The sequence below is a fragment of the Oncorhynchus gorbuscha genome, linkage group LG01 (genome assembly GCF_021184085.1).
Source record: "Oncorhynchus gorbuscha isolate QuinsamMale2020 ecotype Even-year linkage group LG01, OgorEven_v1.0, whole genome shotgun sequence".
Classification (NCBI taxonomy): domain Eukaryota; kingdom Metazoa; phylum Chordata; class Actinopteri; order Salmoniformes; family Salmonidae; genus Oncorhynchus; species Oncorhynchus gorbuscha.
Genome location: NC_060173.1, coordinates 63926891 through 63947174, shown reverse-complemented (window position 1 = coordinate 63947174; position 20284 = coordinate 63926891). Strand labels below are relative to the sequence as shown.

Below are 20284 nucleotides of genomic sequence, written 5' to 3'. Positions count from 1 at the left end.
TCAGCCATTCTGGAAAATTTCAAAAGCTTTGAATGTTTTTTTCAAGTGCATTGGCAAAAACCATCGGGCCCTATGATGAAACTGGCTCTCATGATGACCGCCATTGGAAAGCCAGACCCAGAGTTACCTCTGCTGCAGAGGATAAGTTAATTAGTTACCAGCCTCAAATTGCAGCCCAAATAAATACTTTGAAGTTCAAGTAACAGACATCAACATCAACTGTTCAGTGGAGACTGCATGAATCAAGCCTTCATGGTCGAATTTCTGCAAAGAAACCACTACTAAAGGACGCCGAGGAACACGACCAATGGACATTAGACCAGTGGAAATCTGTCCTTTGGGCTGATTTGAGGTTTTTGGGCCAATTTTAGGTTTTTGCTTCTGTTTGCCGTGTCTTTGTGAGACACATGTAGGAGGAAGTGTGATGGTCTGGGGGTGCTTTGCTGGTGACACTGTCTGTGATTTTATTTTAAAATTCAGGGCACACTTAACTAGCATGGCTACCACAGAATTCTGCATCGATACGCCATCCGATCTGGTTTGTGCTTAGTGGGACTATAATTTGTTTTTCAACAGGACATTGACCCAACACCTCCAGGCTGTGTAAGGGCTATTTAACCAAAGAGTGATGCGGTGCTGTATCAGATGACCTGGCCTCCACAATCACCCGACCTCAACACAATTGAGATGGTTTGGGATGAGTTCTACCGCAGAGTGAAGGAAAAGCAGCCAACAAGTGCTCAGCATATGTGGGAACTCCTTCAAGACTGTTCAAGGTGAAGCTGGATGAGAAAATCCCAAGAGTGTGTAAAGGCAAAGGGTGGCTACTTTGAAGAATCTAAAATGTTTTTTGGGGGGGGGTTCTGCATGATTCCATGTGTTATTTCATAGTTTTGATGTGTTCACTTTTTCTACAATGTAGAAAATAGTCAAACTAAAGAAACCCTTGAATGAGTAGGTGTCCAAACTTTTGACTGGTAAAAAGTGCAAATATATGAATTCTGTATAAACGACAGAACACAGCACACTACAAATGTTTTGAAAATGTAATAAAAATAAGTGATTTGGTAGTGTGGTGTACTTTCAATCTGTGTCTTCAATACGGTTGCTGGTCTACGGGTTTCAATGCTCTCTTTAGTTTGGCTTCTTCAGTTTGTCTGGGGTCTGTCCCAAGCACTGTCTGTGTGTCTAGCATCAAAGCAAGGGTACCCTTGCTAACCTTGCTAACAATCCCCATTGCCTTCAAACTCTGATCTTTGCAGTTAGTTATTCCCATTCAACTCCCTAGCATCCCCCTTACCCCCAGGCCCCTCTGGAGATCTTATGAAGATCATTTGACTGGAATGCTATGTCTGCCTCTGGCGGAAAAACATGAAGGGAAAAAAGCACATTTCTCACACTTTCTCCGGCTAGCTCTTTGGGGAGTTTATTGTGCTCAGGCTGCAATTAGATGAAAGCCCATTTGTCCAGTCTTTTATTTTAAATCAGATTGGTTATTATGAGATCAGTTGGGTAGCTACTTCATCAATTTCTAGGCTTATAACAAAGTTTCTTATGTGTGTGTGTTCTCTTTACCCATTTTAGGGGTGTCATAGCGGGGAGACGATGCGGGTCCACACTCACACCAAGTTCTGCTTCCTATGTGTTCTCACCTTCCTGTTCCACCAGTGCAGCCACTGCCACGGTGACAGCCAGCACCATCACCACGGCCATCACCAAGGCGACCATAGCGGCGCTGGTGAACATGATGGTCATGAACACGCCCACAGCGACCTGCAGATCTCCCAGGCTCCTTACGTGGGCGGAGGAGGGTCTGGTGGGGAAATGGATGTGCAGAACAAGGGTCCTGGTGAGGTGCTAGAGCTGGAGCAGCGCTTCTACATCCACCAACTGTTCCGGCGTTACGGCCAGCGCGGCCAGCTGGACTTCCGTGGCTTCCAGAGCCTGCTGCTCAGCCTGGGTCTGGGGGAGGTGAAGGTGGTGGGCTTGGAGCATGAGGAGCTGGGCCACGATCACGTTGCCCACCTGGACCTGCTGGAGGTCCAGGAGGGGCTCCACTCACACTCGCCCACCCACGAAGAGCCAGGGCATGGCCATGGGCATAGACACCAGCATACACGGGGGAAGCCCCATGCACACTACCACCCACACACAGATCCAGGGCCAACTCACTCCCCCTGCAACCAGCTGGCGACTGGTGCCAGTCTCACTGTAGATGATGGTCCATTGGAGGATCACGACCACAAACATGACCACGGCCCAGTAAAAGACGGTGACCACACTCATGATCATAAACCAAATCATGACCACAAACAAGACAAAGAGCACAAACTCAAAGAGAGCCAACAGCTCAACCATGAAGACCACAGCAACAAGACTCAGCCTCATCATGATCATGACCTCAAATCCCACACACACCCCCATCACTCACAAAACAACACAGACAGTCCTCAAGCACATCAAGAGCAGCCGTCCACAGCCCCGGCACAGGCCAGCCAGGAGCAGCAACCAGGGGCCGAGGCTTCAGAGGTCCCCAGTGCCAAGCCCTCTGCCCCACTTACCCTACCTCCAGAATCCAAGCCCAGGAGGCCAAGGAAACCCAAAGGCCAGTGGGCACGAAACCAAGACCACCATAACCACAGTCAGGAACATGACCACGTGCATGATCACAGTCTTAGTTCTGCGCCTAGGGGGAAGAGGGCGGCAGGTGAGCCCCACTTGAGCCCCATGTTACCGGTGCCAGCCCTGCCCAGGCATCAAGAGGACGTGGTTCATCAGCATGAGGAGGTGGGGCTTATTTATGTGTGATGAATACACAATGTTTTTATTTATATATATAATATATATATATATATAATATATGAAATGGATTTGCATAAACTGAGTAGTAAAGGATGTGTGATGACATGGTACTGTTTGATGAACCTTTTCACCCTTGTCCACCATCTCTTCCTTCCTCAATTTCCAGTGTCTGAATCTGACCCAGCTCCTCAACTACTATGGCCTGAGTCCAGACTCCCGCATCTTGCCCAGCCAGTTCACCTACTTGTGCCCGGCCCTGCTCTACCAGATTGACAGCCGCGTCTGTATCCGCCACTATCACCAGGTGGACTTGGGGCAGGCCGCCCTGGAACCAGCCAACTCCGGTAAGGCCCTGTGATTTCACTCGGTGACAGTAATGCATTTATGTATCTTACCTCATCCACTAACAAGGTGCCCATTGTGACTTTTGTGTCAATGTGACAATTGCAGTACTCGTGTCCAAAAGCCTAGATAATAATATTGGATTGTTCTGTGGATGTAAGGCTTTGAATCTGTTTTGAATGGTGCAACTCACACATGGGTGGCAGTATTAGGGCCTATGTACACAATAGATGTCAGTCACACCCTTCTGTACACACTTAGCTTCTGTTTCAAACAAAATGAGCACTGCAAACTACAGTATTTTTTTCAGCAAATACAACCCTGCTTCTTAGGTAGCACATAGTGAGCTTGAAGGCTCTTCTGTGTCGAGTGAGAACACATACTCAGAAACATGCCAATAGCTTTGTGACAGTCTCATGATTTGACGTGTGCCTTAACTTTTATGTCAAAGTTTATTTGCCATCAGCATTTCCCAAGGCTCTGCAGAACTTTGCCAAAACATAAGGGCTGCACAAAGGTTGATCTTACTTATGTTTTTGTCCTTTTATTGGTGTGGTGAATTGATACTACTTGGGGCTGGATAGGCCTAAGTGTTTTTCTGTTTTGACATGCGTATGATGCAATGGCACTCTCAGTACTGCAATTTAGCTTTTAGCTGCCAAGTACTACTACTAAAGTGTTCTTACCCATGACAATACATCTAAATGGAAAAGGCCTTTGACAACAACATTTAGCAAAACTACCAATCGGGGAATACTTCCTGTCGAACCTCAATTCTTCACAGTTTCAAATATCTTCCAACTCGCTTAATCATATCACATGGTCTCCACTGGTCATTTCACAGTAGCTCCATCATTTGATATGTTTAATATTCAAAAAAAAATTTTTTGAAGAGTAAGCATAGCCAAAATATTATTAAAATCAGCACGGCCAATTCAGTTGTTTGTCTCAATGCTCTTTAAACGGCAGGGTTCCAAACTGTTTCATGAGGGATTGGAAAAGGCTGTCAAACCATCACACTGAAGTGCGAAGGGTGTTCCATTTTGTTTTTGTTGCTCATATTACATGGTTTATACGTTCCGAAAATACCTCATATTGTGACAACTTAGCATGTCACACCTAAGCATGTAACTGTGTTGACAGTCATTGTTCTAAAAGTAATTTTGCATGCTGAAAAACTCCAGGCAATATCAGTAGCATACTGTAATCAAACTGCACACTGTGCCCAGCTTTGAGCGATGACCAGCGAGCGGTAGATGGCCTGTTCTTGCACATCTGCGAGGCACCTTTATCATCCAAATGCAAAAATGGTTTGTGATATTAGGCTTTATTAGTTGAGTGACAACCTACAGTATATAATTTGCTAGGTTATTGTTGTCAATGCACGATGAAAGTAAGCCCTCATCTGGCTACACAGTGCCTTCAAAGTATTTATACCCCCTTGACTTATTCCACATTTTGTTATTACAGCCTGAATTACCCATCAGCCATCTACACACAAACCCAATAATGACAAAAATGATCATGACAAATTTGGTACGTTTACTGAAAATTAAATACAGAAATGCACTGCTCAAAAAAATAAAGGGAACACTAAAATAACACATCCTAGATCTGAAGAATGACATTTTATTATTAAATACTTTCTTTACATAGTTTAATGTGCTGACAACAAAATCAGACAAATTATCAATGGAAATCAAATTGATCAACCCATGGAGGTCTGGATTTGGAGTCACACTCAAAATTAAAGTGGAAAACCACACTACAGGCTGATCCAACTTTGATGTAATGTCCTTAAAACAAGTCAAAATAAGGCTCGTGTGTGTGTGTGTGTGTGTGTGTGTGTGTGTGTGTGTGTGTGTGGCCTCCACGTGCCTGTATGACCTCCCTACAATGCCTGGGCATGCTCCTGATGAGGTGGTGGATGGTCTCCTGAGGGATCTCCTCCCAGACCTGGACTAAAGCATCTGCCAACTCCTGGACAGTCTGTTTGGTGGATGGAGCGAGACATGATGTCCCAGCTGTGCTCAATTGGATTCAGGTCTGGGGAACGGGCGGGCCAGTCCATAGCACCAATGCCTTCCTCTTGCAGGAAGTGCTGACACACTCCAGCCACATGAAGTCTTGCATTAGGAGGAACCCAGGGCCAACCGCAGCAGCATATGGTCTCACAAGGGGTCTGAGGATCTCATCTCGGTACCTAATGGCAATCAGGCTACCTCTGGCCCTTCCCAAAGAAATGCTACCCCACACCATGACTGACCCACCGCCAAACCGGTCTTGCTGGAGGATGTTGCAGGCAGCAGAACATTCTCCACGGTGTCTCCAGACTGTCACGTCTGTCACGAGCTCAGTGTGAACCTGCTTTAATCTGTGAAAAGCACAGGGCGCCAGTGGCGAATTTGCCAATCTTGGTTTTCTCTGGCAAATGCCAAACGTCCTGCACGGTGTTGGGCTGTAAGCACAACCCCCACCTGTGGACATCGGTCCCTCATACCACCCTCATGGGAGGGTGTTGTTTCTGACCGTTTGAGCAGAAACATGCACATTTGTGGCCTGCTGGAGGTCATTTTGCAGGGCTCTGGCAGTGCTCCTCCGTGCACAAAGGCTGAGGTAGCGGTCCTGCTGCTGGGTTGTTGACCTTCTACGGCCTCCTCCACGTCTCCTGATGTACTGGCCTGTCTCCTGGTAGCGCCTCCATGCTCTGGACACTAAGCTGACAGACACAGCAAACCTTCTTGCCACAGCTCGTATTGATGTGCCATCCTGGATGAGCTGCACTACCTGAGCCACTTGTGTGGGTTGTAGACTCAGTCTCATGCTACCACTAGAGTGAAAGCACCGCCAGCATTCAAAAGTGACCAAAACATCAGCCAGGAAGCATAGGAACTGAGAAGTGGTCTGTGGTTATCACCTACAGAACCGCTCCTTTATTGGGGGAGTCTTGCTAATTGCCTCTTATTTCCACCTGTTGTCTATTCCATTTGCACAACAGCATGTGAAATGTATTGTCAATCAGTGTTGCTTCGTAAGTGGACAGTTTGATTTTACAGAAGTGTGACTTGGAGTTACATTGTGTTGTTTAAGTGTTCCCTTTATTTTTTTGAGCAGTGTATATCATTGCATAAGTGTTCACACACCTGAGTCAATACTTTGTCACCTTTTGGCAGTGAATAGAGCTTTGAATCTTTCATGGTAGTTCTTTAAGAACTTTCCACACCTGGATTGTGCAACATTTGCCCATTTTTATTCTAAAAAAATATTCAAGATCTGTCATTGACCATTTTCAAGTCTTGCCATAGATTATCAAGTAGATTTTAAGTCAACTAAACTATGCCATGTCTTTTTGGTAAGCAACTCCAGTGTAGATTTGGCCTTGCTTTAGGTTATTGTCCTTCTGAAAGGTGAATTCATCCCCCAGTGTCTGGTGTAAAGCAGACTGAACCAGGTTTTCCTCTAGGATTTTGCCTGTCCTTAGATCCGTTTTTTTGTCCTGAAACTTTTTTTTACAGTTTTACTTTTAGTGCCTTGTTGCGAACAGGATGCATGTTTTGTATTTTGTAAGGATCAAATCTTTCAACGATGACAAAGTTAGCAGAATGTTGGTCAAAATCCATCTCATTCCATCCTCTCCCACTGCCGGCCGCTGGGCTTCCTCTTTACCATATTTGGGAGTGAGTGGAAACGGCAACCGGATGCTTCACGTTTATACATCCGGAGAAATATCTGGCTCATTGTTCTGTCTCTGCCTGTATCTTTGTAGTGACTGGGTGTATTGATACACCATCCAAATTGTAATAAGTTCACCATGCTCAAAGGGTTATTCAATATCTGCTGCTTTATTATTTTTACCTGTCTACCAATAGGTGCCCTTTACAAGGCATGGGAAAACCTCGCTGGTCTTTGTGGTTGAATCTGTGTTCACTGCTCTGAGGGACCTTAAAGATAATTATATGCTTGGGGTACAGAGATGGGGTATCGTCGTTCAAAAATCATGTTAAACACTATATCATTGCCGACAGAATGAAATTTATTATGTGTCTTGTTAAGGACATTTTACTCCTGAACTTATTTAGGCTTGCGGTAACAAAGGGGTTGAATACTCAAGACATTTCAGCTTTTAATTAATTTGTAACCATTTTGGAAGACAATTTAACTTTGACATTATGGGGTATTTAAATTCAGGCTGTAACACAAAACGTGTAACAAGTCAAGGGGTTTAAATACTTTCTGAAGGTACTAAATCTTTCATTAACACACAAACTCCAGAGTCCCGATGCAACATTTGTGCGGTGTGGCTGAAGTCCACTATAAAAACGAAGCTCATTAAGATGGCACTGAAAAAGGAAAGCGGGCACGGATGACTCCTCCTCATTGGTGAAGGACTGGAGTCTCTCCCATGGTGCAGCGAGAGACACCAGTAGGGCATCCCTCCCTTGGAGAGAGCCTACCTCTTGTTTACTCCCTGTAAACTTCCACTTGTGTGCTCAGAAAATGTCCTGTAAGTTCTCATTCTTTTTTTTTTCTCACACTGCCAATTAGGACAGTCTTTCTTTCTGGGCCACGGCTCGAAGGAGAATCATAATTTGAGTGAGGACCAGTTCTCGTGTCTTTTCCCCTCCTTCCCCATATTTCCACCCGGCTGTACCTGATAGGGGTAATTAGAGGGAGGGGGGGCGTGGAGTATGAGTTATGCAAGTGTGAAGGACCCGCCAGTGATGTTCTGTCTGATTTACAGTTGCCTCAGGATTATAGGGGGTTTTGCCTGATGTGACGAGTAAGATATTACTCAACGGTAGCAACTGCCTCTGTGGCAAGAGGATACATTTCAAAACAATAGACATGTTGCAAGAGTATGAAGAAAAACACTTATCTCCAGGAAAAACATCAGGGACAGACTGATATTCTGCAAAAGGTACAGGGATTGGACTGCTGAGGACTGGGGTAAATTCATTTTCTCTGAATCCCCTTTCCGATTGTTTGGGGCATCTGGGAAAAAAGCTTGTCTGGAGAAGACGAGGTGAGCGCTACCATCAGTCCCGTGTCATGCCAACAGTAAAGCATCCTGAGACCATTCATGTGTGGGGTTGCTTCTCGGCCAAGGGCTCACTCACAATTTTGCCTAAGAACACAGCCATGAATAAAGAATGGTACCAACACATCCTCAGAGAGCAACTTCTCCCAACTATCTAGGAACAGTTTGGTGACCAACAATACCTTTTCCAGCACGATGGAGCACCTTGCCATAAGGCAAAAGTGATAACTAAGTGGCTCGGGGAACAGAACATTGATATTTTGGTTCCTTGGCCAGGAAACTCCCCAGACCATAATCCCATTGAAAACTTGTGGTCAATCCTCAAGAGGCGGGTGGACAAAAACCCACAAATTCTGACAACCTCTAAGCATTGATTATGCAAGAATGGGCTGCCATCAGTAAGGATGTGGCGCAGAAGTTAATTGACAGCATGCCAGGGTGGATTGCAGAAGTCTTGAAAAAGAAGGGTCAACACTGGAAATATTGACTTTTTGCATCAACTTCATGTAATTGTCAATAAAAGCCTTTGACACTTATGAAATGCTTCTAATTATACTTCAGTATTCCATAGTAAACATCAAAAATATCTAAAGACACTGAATTGGCAAACTTTGTGGAAATTAATGTGTCATTCTCAAACTTTTGGCCACTACTATATACCGAATATGTCCACATCCCCATTAGACTATTTTATTGGTAAACTACACAGTAATGTAAATATATGGTCCAATATGTAATATAGTACACGTTGTCATTTCCTTTTAATCCAGAGGTTAGTATCCCTCCTACTTTTTCTAAGTGTGGATTTAAAAGAGAACATGAATCAGTGTACAATGACACCTTTTTGTTTTTAAGCCCTGGATTTCTGTTTTTAACAACTAACATTTTGATGGCAATAATAAATAGATTTGCCCATAGTGGAAAAACCTGTCTTACTATTGACTATTATATTTTTATTTTTACTTTCTGAGATGCAGTTTGCCAAAAGGCACCTACAAGTGGGCTGTCATGTGGCTTCCATCTAGCCACTCTACCATAAAGGCCTGATTGGTGGAGTGCGGCAGAGATGGTTGTCCTTCTGGAAGATTCTCCCATATCTGCAGAGGAACTCTAGAGCTCTGTCAAGGTGACCATCGGGTTCTTGGTCACCTCCCTGACCAAGGTCCTTCTCCCCTGGTTGCTCAGTTTTGCTGCGCGGCCAACTTTAGGAAGAGTCTGTGGTTCCAAGCGTTTTCCATTTAAGAATGATCGAGACCACTGTGTTCTAGGGGACCTTCAATGCTGCAGTAATTTGGTACCCTTCCCCAGTGCTGTGCACAATCCTGTCTCGGAGCTCAATGTACAATTCATTCAACCACATGGCTTAGTTTTTGCTCTGACATGTACTGTCAACTGTGGGACCTTATATCGATGGGTGTGTGCCTTCCCAAATCCTGAATTTACCACCGGTGGACTCCAAGTTGTAGATTTAAAAATATATATATATATTTAACCTTTTAACTAGAAACATCTCAAGGATGATCCATGGAAACCGGAGCTCAATTTCGATTCTCCCACAAGGGTCTGAATACTTATGTAAGTGAGGAATGTTTTTTTTATTTTATAAATGTGCAAAAAAATTGCCTGTTTTTGGTTTGTGAGGTATTTTGAATAGATTGAGGAAAATATATTTAATATATTTTAGAATAAGTCTAACTTAACACACTGAAGGGGTCTGAATACTTTCCCAATGCACTGTCTACCAGTACATTTGTAACAACATATTTCTTTTTAAAGCATTTACATTTACATTTAAGTCATTTAGCAGATGCTCTTATCCAGAGCGACATTTCTTAACTTCTATTAGATCAAATAGGCCTCGTCTCATTTAGCAATTACATTTTATGTTGACCAAATCCAACACTCCCCACTTTCAGATTTTGGATGAGTCAGCTCTTGTTTCACCTCTTCCTCTCTGACACTATTTAATTTAAAAGGCCAAGCAACTGGTATGAATGCGGAATATGAAGTGGCAACACAACAAATACTGATGCAGAATCTTCTAATAATAATGGTTGGCACTAAAGTGAAAAGATGGGTTTCATCAACATATACATTATTGACACATGATTATGGTGACAAAGTTAACAGCTGCAACATTAGCTTGCTTGGCCATATACCTAAAATCTCATTGGTTGAAGTTGTTCAACTTCAGAAGCACTAAAATGCATTCATGTCATCTTCACCAACTGGGAGCTACGAGAATAAGGACTACCTGACTGCGACAGTTTACCTGGCTCAAAGGTTAGCCACCTTTGTGGCATATGCACATTCGCTTCATGGGCATCAACACCTGAAGGGTGTGTCACAAAGCAGGATAGAGCAGTTGGTGACCAACTTTGGTAAACATTTTCAATTTAACTCAGGATAACCGGAGGGGCGTGGCTCACAACTGCAGCATATTATAGGATGTTTGCTGCAACAAGGGTGTGTGGACAATGTTGTTCCAGTCCTTAAGTCCCCCCCCCTCCATGCAGATGGGAGGGTAGAGGTAGTTTTTTATTAATGCCCTTTGGAATGTCAGTGGTGCTAAACTCAAACCATTTGAAGCTCCCCTGATGGCCATTAAAAGGGATTAAGCCAGAGAGGGGACACTAACCTTGACTCGCATAAACCAGATGTTTTCATACAAATCCCAATGTAACATCCCTAGCCACTTAACCTCTTGGTGTTAGGGAGCAGTATTTTCATTTTTGGAAAAAAAACATTCCTGTTTTAAACGGGATATTTTGTCAGGTAAAGATGCTAGTATATAATTGACAGCTTTGGATAGAAAACACTAACGTTTCCAAAACGGTAAAGATATTGTCTGTGATTATAACAGAACTGATGTTGCAGGCGAAAGCCTGAGAAAAATCCAATCCGGAAGTGGCCCAGGGTTTGAAAGCGCTGCGTTCCATTGACTCCCTATTCAGCTGTGAATGTACCGTCAATGAGCTTACGCTTTCTACTATTCCCCAAGGTGTCTACAGCATTGTGACGTAGTTTTACGCATTTCTGTTGAAGAATAGCCATAGGCGGCCACATTGCGTACGTGGTCACATGGTGGCTCCGAGAGATTCTCTCGTAAAATAGAGGTAGCCATCATTCCAATCCGTCCTAGTGAAAAACTAATTGTCCCGACGGATATATTATCGAATAGATATTAGAAAAACACCTTGAGGATGGATTCTAAACAACGTTTGCCATGTTTCTGTCGATATTATGGAGCTATTTGGAATACTTTTCGCCGTTGTGGTGACCGTGATTTCTCAGCCAAACGTGAAGAACAAACTGCGCTATTTCGCCTCCAAAAATAATATTTTGTGAAAAAATGTACTTTGGCTGTCTACCTGGGAGTCTCGTGAGTGTCGTGGAAATTTCCTCTATTTACCTAATCATGGGAGCAAACCACACACACACGTCAGAGTTAGTTATAAAAGTCCATCTTTAATTATGAGCTCTTATCACAATCCTGTGACTCTCAGATAATCCAGTGTCTCCCCAGTGAATTCTCTGAGAGGCCCCTTACAATGCAACTGAGTTCCTTTAATAGCAAAGACACACATAGTCAGACAGCATAGACATAACTCATCGTTCAGCCTTGTCTCCTTTCATAAACCAAATCCTCCATATCAACAGGCATATATCAAATTGTCATTTATATTACAACCCACTCTAAACACAAACTCCTGGACAAACTCACGGAAAGGAGAGTGACCCTACAGGTCAACAAAGAGGGAGCATAGAATGATTCCACACTGCAAACCCTCCTTTCCCCACTCTGAATGGTAGGGAGTAAAAGATATGTTTACACATGACACTTTGACCTCTCCCCTCTCATGTGGCCCATGCAACTTAGTCCTGACATAGAACAGATAACTGCCAATGGCCACCACTATAGTACAACAAAATACATTCTTATGAGAAGTAACTTACACACATTAGATGAATATTAAACATCTTACAAATGTTACCAACAAATTCTGATATATTATTGAATAGATATTAGAAACACATTGAGGATGGATTCTAAACAACGTTTGCCATGTTTCTGTCGATATTATGGAGCTAATTTGGAATATTTTTCGCCGTTGTGGTGACCGTGATTTCTCAGCCAAACGTGAAAAACAAACAGCTATTTCGCCTACAAAAATAATATTTGGGGAATTTTTTTTAACTTTGGCTGTCTACCTGGGAGTCTCGTGAGTGAAAACATCCGAAGCTCATCAAAGGTAAACGATTTAATTTGATTGCTTTTCTGATTTCCATGACAAGGTTGCCTGCTGCTAGGAAGGCATAATGCTATGCTAGGCTATGATAAACTTACACAAATGCTTGTCTAGCATTGGTTGTAAAGCATATTTTGAAAATCTGAGATGACATGGTGATTAACAAAAGGCTAAGCTGTGTTCCAATATATTTCACTTGTGATTTTCATGAATAGGACGATTTTCTAGGAAGATTTGTCCGTTGCGTTATGCTAATCAGTGTCAGATGATGACAACTGTCCCGTTCACGGGATGTGGTGTCAACAAAAGGTTAAACAGAGCCATGTACATCATTAATTTGGTCCCCTATGAATCCACATGCTATTTACCGGTTTCACTACTTCTGGAGTTTATTCAGTAGACATAACATTTAACTCTTTGACAGTTTTAAGGGCCCAATGCAGCTGTATTTATCTATATCAAATAATTTATTGGCAAAAATTGCACTGCATTTAAATGTTCCTCATCAATCTACACACAATACCCCATAATGACGAAGCAAAAACTATTTATATACTTTCGCACATTTAAAAAATAAACTGTATTTACGTAAGTGAATACTCAAAATTGAGCTCAGATGCATCCTGTTTCCAGTGATCATCCTTGATGTTTCTACAACTTGATTGGAGTCCACATGTGGTAAATTCAATGATTGGACATGATTTGGAAAGGCGCACACATTTCCTATATAAGGTCCCACAGTTGACAGTGCATGTCAAAGCAAAAACCAAGCCACGGTCGAAGGAATTGTCAGTAGAGCTCAGACAGGATTGTGTCGAAACAGATCTGGGGAAGGGTACCAAAACATTTATTCAGCATTGATGGTCCCCAAGAACAGTGGCCTCCATCATTCTTAAATGGTAGAAGTTTGGAACCACCAAGACTCTTCCTAGAGTTGGCCGCCCTGCCAAACTGAACAATTGGGGGAGAAGGACCTTGATCAGGGATGTGACCAAGAACCCGATGGTCACTATGACAGAGCTCCAGAGTTTCTCTGTGGCAATTGAAGAACCTTCCCAGAAGGACAACCATCTGTAGCACGACACCAATCAGGCCTTTTCTCATGGTGGTGGCCAGACAGAAGCCACTCTTCAGTAAAAGGCACATGACAGCCCACTTGGAGTTTGCCTAAAGGACTATCAGACCATGAGAAACAAGATTCTCTGGTCTAATGAAACCAAGTTTGAAGTCTTTGGCCAGAATGCAGGCATCACGTCTGGAGGTAACCTGGCACCATCCCTATGGTGATGCATGGTGGTTGCAGCATCATGCTGTATGGATGTTTTTTCAGCGGCAGTGACCGGGAGACTAGTCCGGATCGAGGCAAAGATGAACAGAGCAAAGTACAGAGAGCTCCTTGATGAAAACCTGATCCAGAGCGCTCATGTGTTATTAGCAGAGCGGTTTGGATCCCTCTTTTGTTATTGGTCTATCAACCAACTTACCACATGGTGATTTCACCTTGGAAAGCTGAAATTCTCACCATGCAAACCTGCTGATTAGGTCATGTGTAGATTGTATTTTCAACCAGCAACTATGAGGAAATAATACTTTTATGGTGTTTATTCTCGTCAGCTGTACAATATGATTTAAAACTGTTTTAAAGCTTACTTTTGACTGCACTGGGCCTGCCTCCTGTTTCCAAAAGGACTTGCAGCATTTGTAGATTTAATGATTTTTAATCTTCCATTTGGGCAAAGCAATAGCAACTGCTTAATTCACTCCCTCTACAGCTATTCAGGGATCACTTTTTTTCAGTAACCACCTGAGACTAGGCAGATGAAAAGATGCATGACCAGGTGTTTTATTCATTTGTTTTTTTGTATAAATTTGGACTATCTTTGTTTGATCTATTTGATCTTAGCGTTAAGACCACTCACTCTTCTTCCTAGGTTGCTGACGCTACTTTGGAATATACCTCTGAAACGACTAGGGATGAACAGGTCCATGAACACTTGGTTTAACCTATCCATTCGAGAGACCAGTGACCACTCCAAGAGAAGGAAAAAAGTATTCACTATTCAAATCTTTCCAAAGGCTGCATTATTTGATCCCGTGAGAGCGTTTGTGATCACTGTGAAGTGTAAGAAGACACATGTCGCATGCAGGTCCACTAAAAGTAACTTGAATACCCTGCCCTATAAAAATAACTAGAAAACAATGGTATACATTTGCTTTTGAGGCTTCAAGGAAAGGGTTTCTCCCACAGAATTTTGTGGTTATGTAGGGTTACATGTATAATAACCTGAACAAACTAACTAAGGCACCGTTATTAGTCAGGCCACCTCCAAAACGGGCTACGCAATCTTCACAACATATTCATCAAACCCCAATTCATTTTGACTTGGCAAGAAGGGACTGTCGCAGTCCACCCTTGACATCAATTGTCTGGATGATGAGCCTGTATTTTCAAACTGATCCTGTCATGACCATATACTTTTATGACTTTTTTGATACATTGTTTTAGTTTTAATTATGGGCCTCTGTTTTGAATAAATGTTCACGGAGCAAGGACAAAATTAACTCCTAATGACATCTACCAACGTGGCTCTGTGTGTAGCTATCGCTTTCAACATCGTTTGAAGTGGTTGTTTACAAAATCTCACTCAAGGTAAGCCTATGAATATCAACAGCTTGTGGACGGTAGACATTTTTCTCTGCAGGGTGACAGGTTTCTGACTATGGTGTCACTCCCCCCTTCACAATATTTTTGGCAGTCTATGCATAATGCTCCTTCCCTTACGAGTTGTGGTATGACTCTTTCGGTCTTTTTCTTCACTCTCACACCATCTTTGTCTCTCTCACCCCCTTTCTCTGTTTGTGTGTAGTGTGGGTCTGGATGTGGGGCTTTGTCTCCATCACCATTATCAGCCTGCTGTCCCTACTGGGTGTAATACTGGTGCCCATCCTCAACCAGGGCTGCTTCAAGTTCCTGCTCACCTTCCTGGTTGCCCTGGCTGTGGGCACGCTCAGCGGAGACGCCCTGCTCCACCTGCTGCCACATGTGAGTACTTCTGGCTCCACTGACCCTGTGACACCTCAGTTTCTCAGCCACCATTGCACCCAATCTACACACATCCACCAACAAGTTCAGAGACTTGTTTGGGTTGGTGCATTTTTTGCTTTGTCATTAAGGGGTACTGTGGACGGATTGAGGGGCAAAAACACATTTTAATCCATTTTAGAACGAGGCTGTAATGTAACAATGTGGAAAAGGGCACTGTTAGTACCTTACTGTAATAGATTCCATTTAAATGGGCAAAATAGCTTTTTAGCATTTTTGCTGTGACTTTCTGGGAGTGGTCTGAGTGGGGAGGGGAATCTGAAAACTAGCTGTTACTAGCAGAGGTTTGGATCTCTCTTGTTATTGGTCTATCTACCTATTTACCGCATGGTGATTTCACCTTGGAAAGCTGCTGATTAGGTCCTGTGTAGATTGTATTTTCAACCAGTAACTTTGAGGAAATTAACACCGATTTTTAACTTTTTTTTTTATACTTCTACAGTGTTCGTTTCATCAGCTGTACAATATGTTATAATACACAGGAAACACTTCATTTTGAAGGCACTGAGCCTTTAAGTTGAATTTCCCTAATAGGAATACTTTTTACAGGATGTCAGATTGACGATTCACCTGCTGCCCCACGTGAATTAAAGCTATACTTGGAAGAGGGGAGCGGGGCACCCCCACAACAAGAATGGAAATATCTATGCGGGCCCCCCAAAAATAAAGATATTAACATCCGGCACCCCTAAGAGTCAATGTCAGGGCCTAAAAATGTTTAATGCCTACCAGACACTGGCATGTAGATTGATACATCTACCAGCCACTCAGATTTTTTTTACCAACCAAAATATTTGTTTTGCGTTACACTAAAAAACTGAAAACAAAATGGATGAGCATGCTTAGTACTGTTTCTAAAGCAAGATATGTATTACTAGTAAGAATTAATGTGGTATCTTTCTCAGTTTAATGTAATGTTTTGTGACCTGAGTGTTTTTAACAAATATCACAGATTCTGCTGCCCCTTTAAGGGTTACTGTGGAATTTTGGCTCTTTTTTGCTGACTGATCTTTGACTCATTCAGTCATAAGTCCTCTTTTGACTAATTTAGTTAATTTGAGTCATTCATGCCCAGAGCATTCAGGACCCTCTACTGGGCATCGATGAACTGAATTCTCGAAGTCGTGAACCAGAGTCTTAAGAATCAAATGTCGTTCACCATAGGTGGCTCATTGGAGCTGTCATTTGTGACTGAAACATGTACTTTAAACAATGTACATGTGTGTATTGCTGGGCATGCAAACACAATATTATTTATCGATGTGTTTATTACAAGGTCTAGACTGGTTGTGGCCGCAACTGGACTAGATTTTGAGCAACTCTTGGCGAAATGCATTCCTTGACTGCTGTGAGGGTGATGAGCACAATTTTGTTTGCGAGCTGCAGCGCTCCAAATGTTTCATTCTCGAGTTTGAGTTTGTTGAGCTGTGTATGTTTTGGTTCTACAAAGCTGTTTCCAGCATTACATTCAATAATCAATTAATGGCGTTCATTAATGCACCATGCAATCAATTGTCAGTTCCTCCACACATATGCCAGACAGCTGGTGGTCGGCGCACGTCTCTGGAGCCGCTGAGACAGCGGAACGTGTATTAATCCTGCTTTAGGACTCATTACGACCGGCACAAGCAGATCAAACGAACGACTTAAATTAACAAGTCACTCATGAAAGACAAATTACTCAAGTCAGTAAAAATAGTAGTTCAAAACTAATTACTTGTTTGCGAACTGCACATCACTAGTGTGCCTGTGAGAATCTAACTAGTAGAGGCTGACGACATCTCTTTGCCTGCAGTGGAAGCAAACTCAAACATTTAGACAACTTGTGGACAGAACAATGTAAATATCCAAGAAACAAAAGTCTCACTTTACTAGTTAGACCAACTGTGTGCAGCCCCCCAGACAAGCAGTGTTGCTGCGCCGAGGTGGGGTACAACGTTCGGATTAGATTGTGCATTAACATGTGTGAAACAGAATGGCATAAATACTTAGAAAAATAAGTGCTGCAGTATCAGTTCTATTAATCACAACTCGCATGTGCCCATACTTGACTTGTGACTATTTTTTTAAATAAAATTGCCGCACTGTAGAGCCCTGAGTAACTACCCGCCAAAACCTACCTGCATTTGGTGTGTGGTGGGTGTTTAATTTTAGGCCTTGATCCATATGCAATTCGAACACTGAGTAGGCCAACTTCTCTGCCCTGTACCACCCACACATCCACCTCGCATGCCATCTGTTCCCGCGTAGCCATGGCACCCAATCCACACACACCCACTTACCACATTCTGGCCCAACGTTAGAGCGTTCAGATAGAAGTGGATTGCGTAGAGCAGGCATGATTTAGTTATTCTTGCCGAATAAGAAATATGGTGTTGACTCTTCATGACGTTTTCAGCTGCAAAGTTCTAAACATTGCACCCCACTGCGTAAACCCCTGCCATCGCCAGACCAACTCATTCACTATAAGATCCTGTACCCTTACCACTGGTGCCCTCAGTGGAATGCCAATATAGTGCCACACATACAGTGCCAACTCCCCTCACAGCCCGCAGCCTGACAGCTCCTTGTGAAGTATCACACACATTACTCATTCAGATTTTTTTTTGTGTAATATGACTGCTCTAGTTGAATTAGCCTTTTGCATTATCCCAGACAATCGTTCTCCACAACCTGCATTCAGACCACCCCAGAAAATCAGCTCCCTGCAAACTATTCCATCCAGACTTCCTCACCTCTGTGTTTTTATGCCAGTCATCAATCCATCACCGCTAGTAGCGATGAAATAATTGCCTTGACATTTCATACTGTTAACAAGTTCAGGAATCCTGGCCATGAAATATAAAAAAGTTACTAGCTTCTCTGTTATTTTAAAGAACACTGGTGCTAAACAGTACGTTTGTTGCTAAATGGCACTATGCTTATCCTTGTAATTTCTCTTGGCCAAATATTATATTCACAAATGTAAATTGAGTTTTCATTTCACTGTTACAATTTTATAATCAAATCAAATCAAATCAAATGTATTTATATAGCCCTTCGTACATCAGCTGATATCTCAAAGTGCTGTACAGAAACCCAGCCTAAAACCCCAAACAGCAAACAATGCAGGTGTAAAAGCACGGTGGCTAGGAAAAACTCCCTAGAAAGGCCAAAACCTAGGAAGAAACCTAGAGAGGAACCGGGCTATGTGGGGTGGCCAGTCCTCTTCTGGCTGTGCCGGGTAGAGATTATAACAGAACATGACCAAGATGTTCAAATGTTCATAAATGACCAGCATGGTCAAATAATAATAAGGCAGAACAGTTGAAACTGGAGCAGCAGCACAGTCAGGTGGACTGGGGACAGCAAGGAGCCATCATGTCAGGTAGTCCTGGGGCACGGTCCTAGGGCTCAGGTCCTCCGAGAGAGAGAAAGAAAGAGGGAATTAGAGAGAGCATATGTGGGGTGGCCAGTCCTCTTCTGGCTGTGCCGGGTGGAGATTATAACAGAACGTGGCCAAGATGTTCAAATGTTAAGTCCCTCAAGCCTCAAAACATTAGAAGTCATGTCTGTTAATGTCTCATTGCCTTGTCACATCTAAAAATGCCCCTAATTGGTGTTTTATTTTTTCATTGTATACACAGAAATGTCTCTGTATTGATGTGTAATATTGATATTATTTTTGCAATAAACAAGTTTTTCAGCACTATGCTAAAATAGTTACATTCATTGAATTTCGAAAGTACATCGTATCTAGTCTGGGTACCAGCCTTTTTTGCCAACATTCCATGTTCAGCAATCAATGTTCAATATGCAGCTGGATGTCCGGCAGGGTTGCTAATTGGTTTTTGGAAATTACATTCATATTTTCCATGACAACGTGCAGCTTCAGAATTATACAAAGTCAAAAACAACAATTTAGCTGTTAGCTAGGCAAGTTGTTGCATTTTAAAATCAAAGCTGCAATGTTTTGTTTGAATTGCAGTATATCTTTAGTTTGAGAATTTAATCAAATCAAGCTTTATACAGCCAGCACATTTCAGACATCGAGTGCATCACATATTTGTAAGTCGCTCTGGATAAGAGCGTCTGCTAAATGACTTAAATGTAATGTAAAAAATAAATAAATAAATGAAAATAAGAGCTTAAATATTTACTACACAACAAACATGGTGATAAAACACTAAAGAAGGAGCGAAACTGAATGACTAAATATGCGTTTTAAACAGGCAGTTAACCCACTAGGGCCGTCATTGAAAATAAGAATTTGTTCTTAACTGACTTGCCTAGTTAAATAAAGGTTAAAAAAAATGCATGGATGAGGCTATGTATCAGCCTGAGAGAAAAACAGCCACACCTTGCCAATGCTCCTCATGTGGTAAAGCTATTTTAGTCACATTCCTAATGTGTGATTCGAAATGTAGGTCCGACTCTAAAATAACATGTTGGTTTTTCAACCTGGTGTTCTTTATTACCTGTGAATTAAAATGTGAGGCCAGATTCTCTCTGTCTCTCTGTCTCTCTGTGCTTTGGCTCCAACAGTAAGTACCTTGGTCTTTGTCTTGATTTAGCTGGAGAAGTTGTGAGCAATCCAAGTATTTATCACAAATACAGTCTAATAATTTATCTGTGGAGTTGAAATCCTCTGGTGACACTAAGTGTACCGTAGCAGTGAAAATCGTGTGAGGGAGTAAAAACTGACCGGTACCATTTGTTTTTTTCTCCGTTACTGTATGTTCACCAAGGGTGAAAAACTTTATGCTGGTT

General features: G+C 42.5%; 1 protein-coding gene across 2 annotated transcripts in view; it reads left to right on the top strand.

The window, feature by feature from the left end:
- Positions 1–20284, top strand: part of slc39a10 (solute carrier family 39 member 10) — a 60226-nt gene that overhangs the window by 23228 nt on the left and 16714 nt on the right. For both annotated transcript variants that reach the window (XM_046358202.1, XM_046358210.1), the window contains 3 exons: positions 1585–2787; positions 2969–3146; positions 15300–15475. In XM_046358202.1, the coding sequence (XP_046214158.1) occupies positions 1585–2787; positions 2969–3146; positions 15300–15475 (1557 nt within the window). The remainder of the gene's footprint in view (positions 1–1584; positions 2788–2968; positions 3147–15299; positions 15476–20284) is intronic.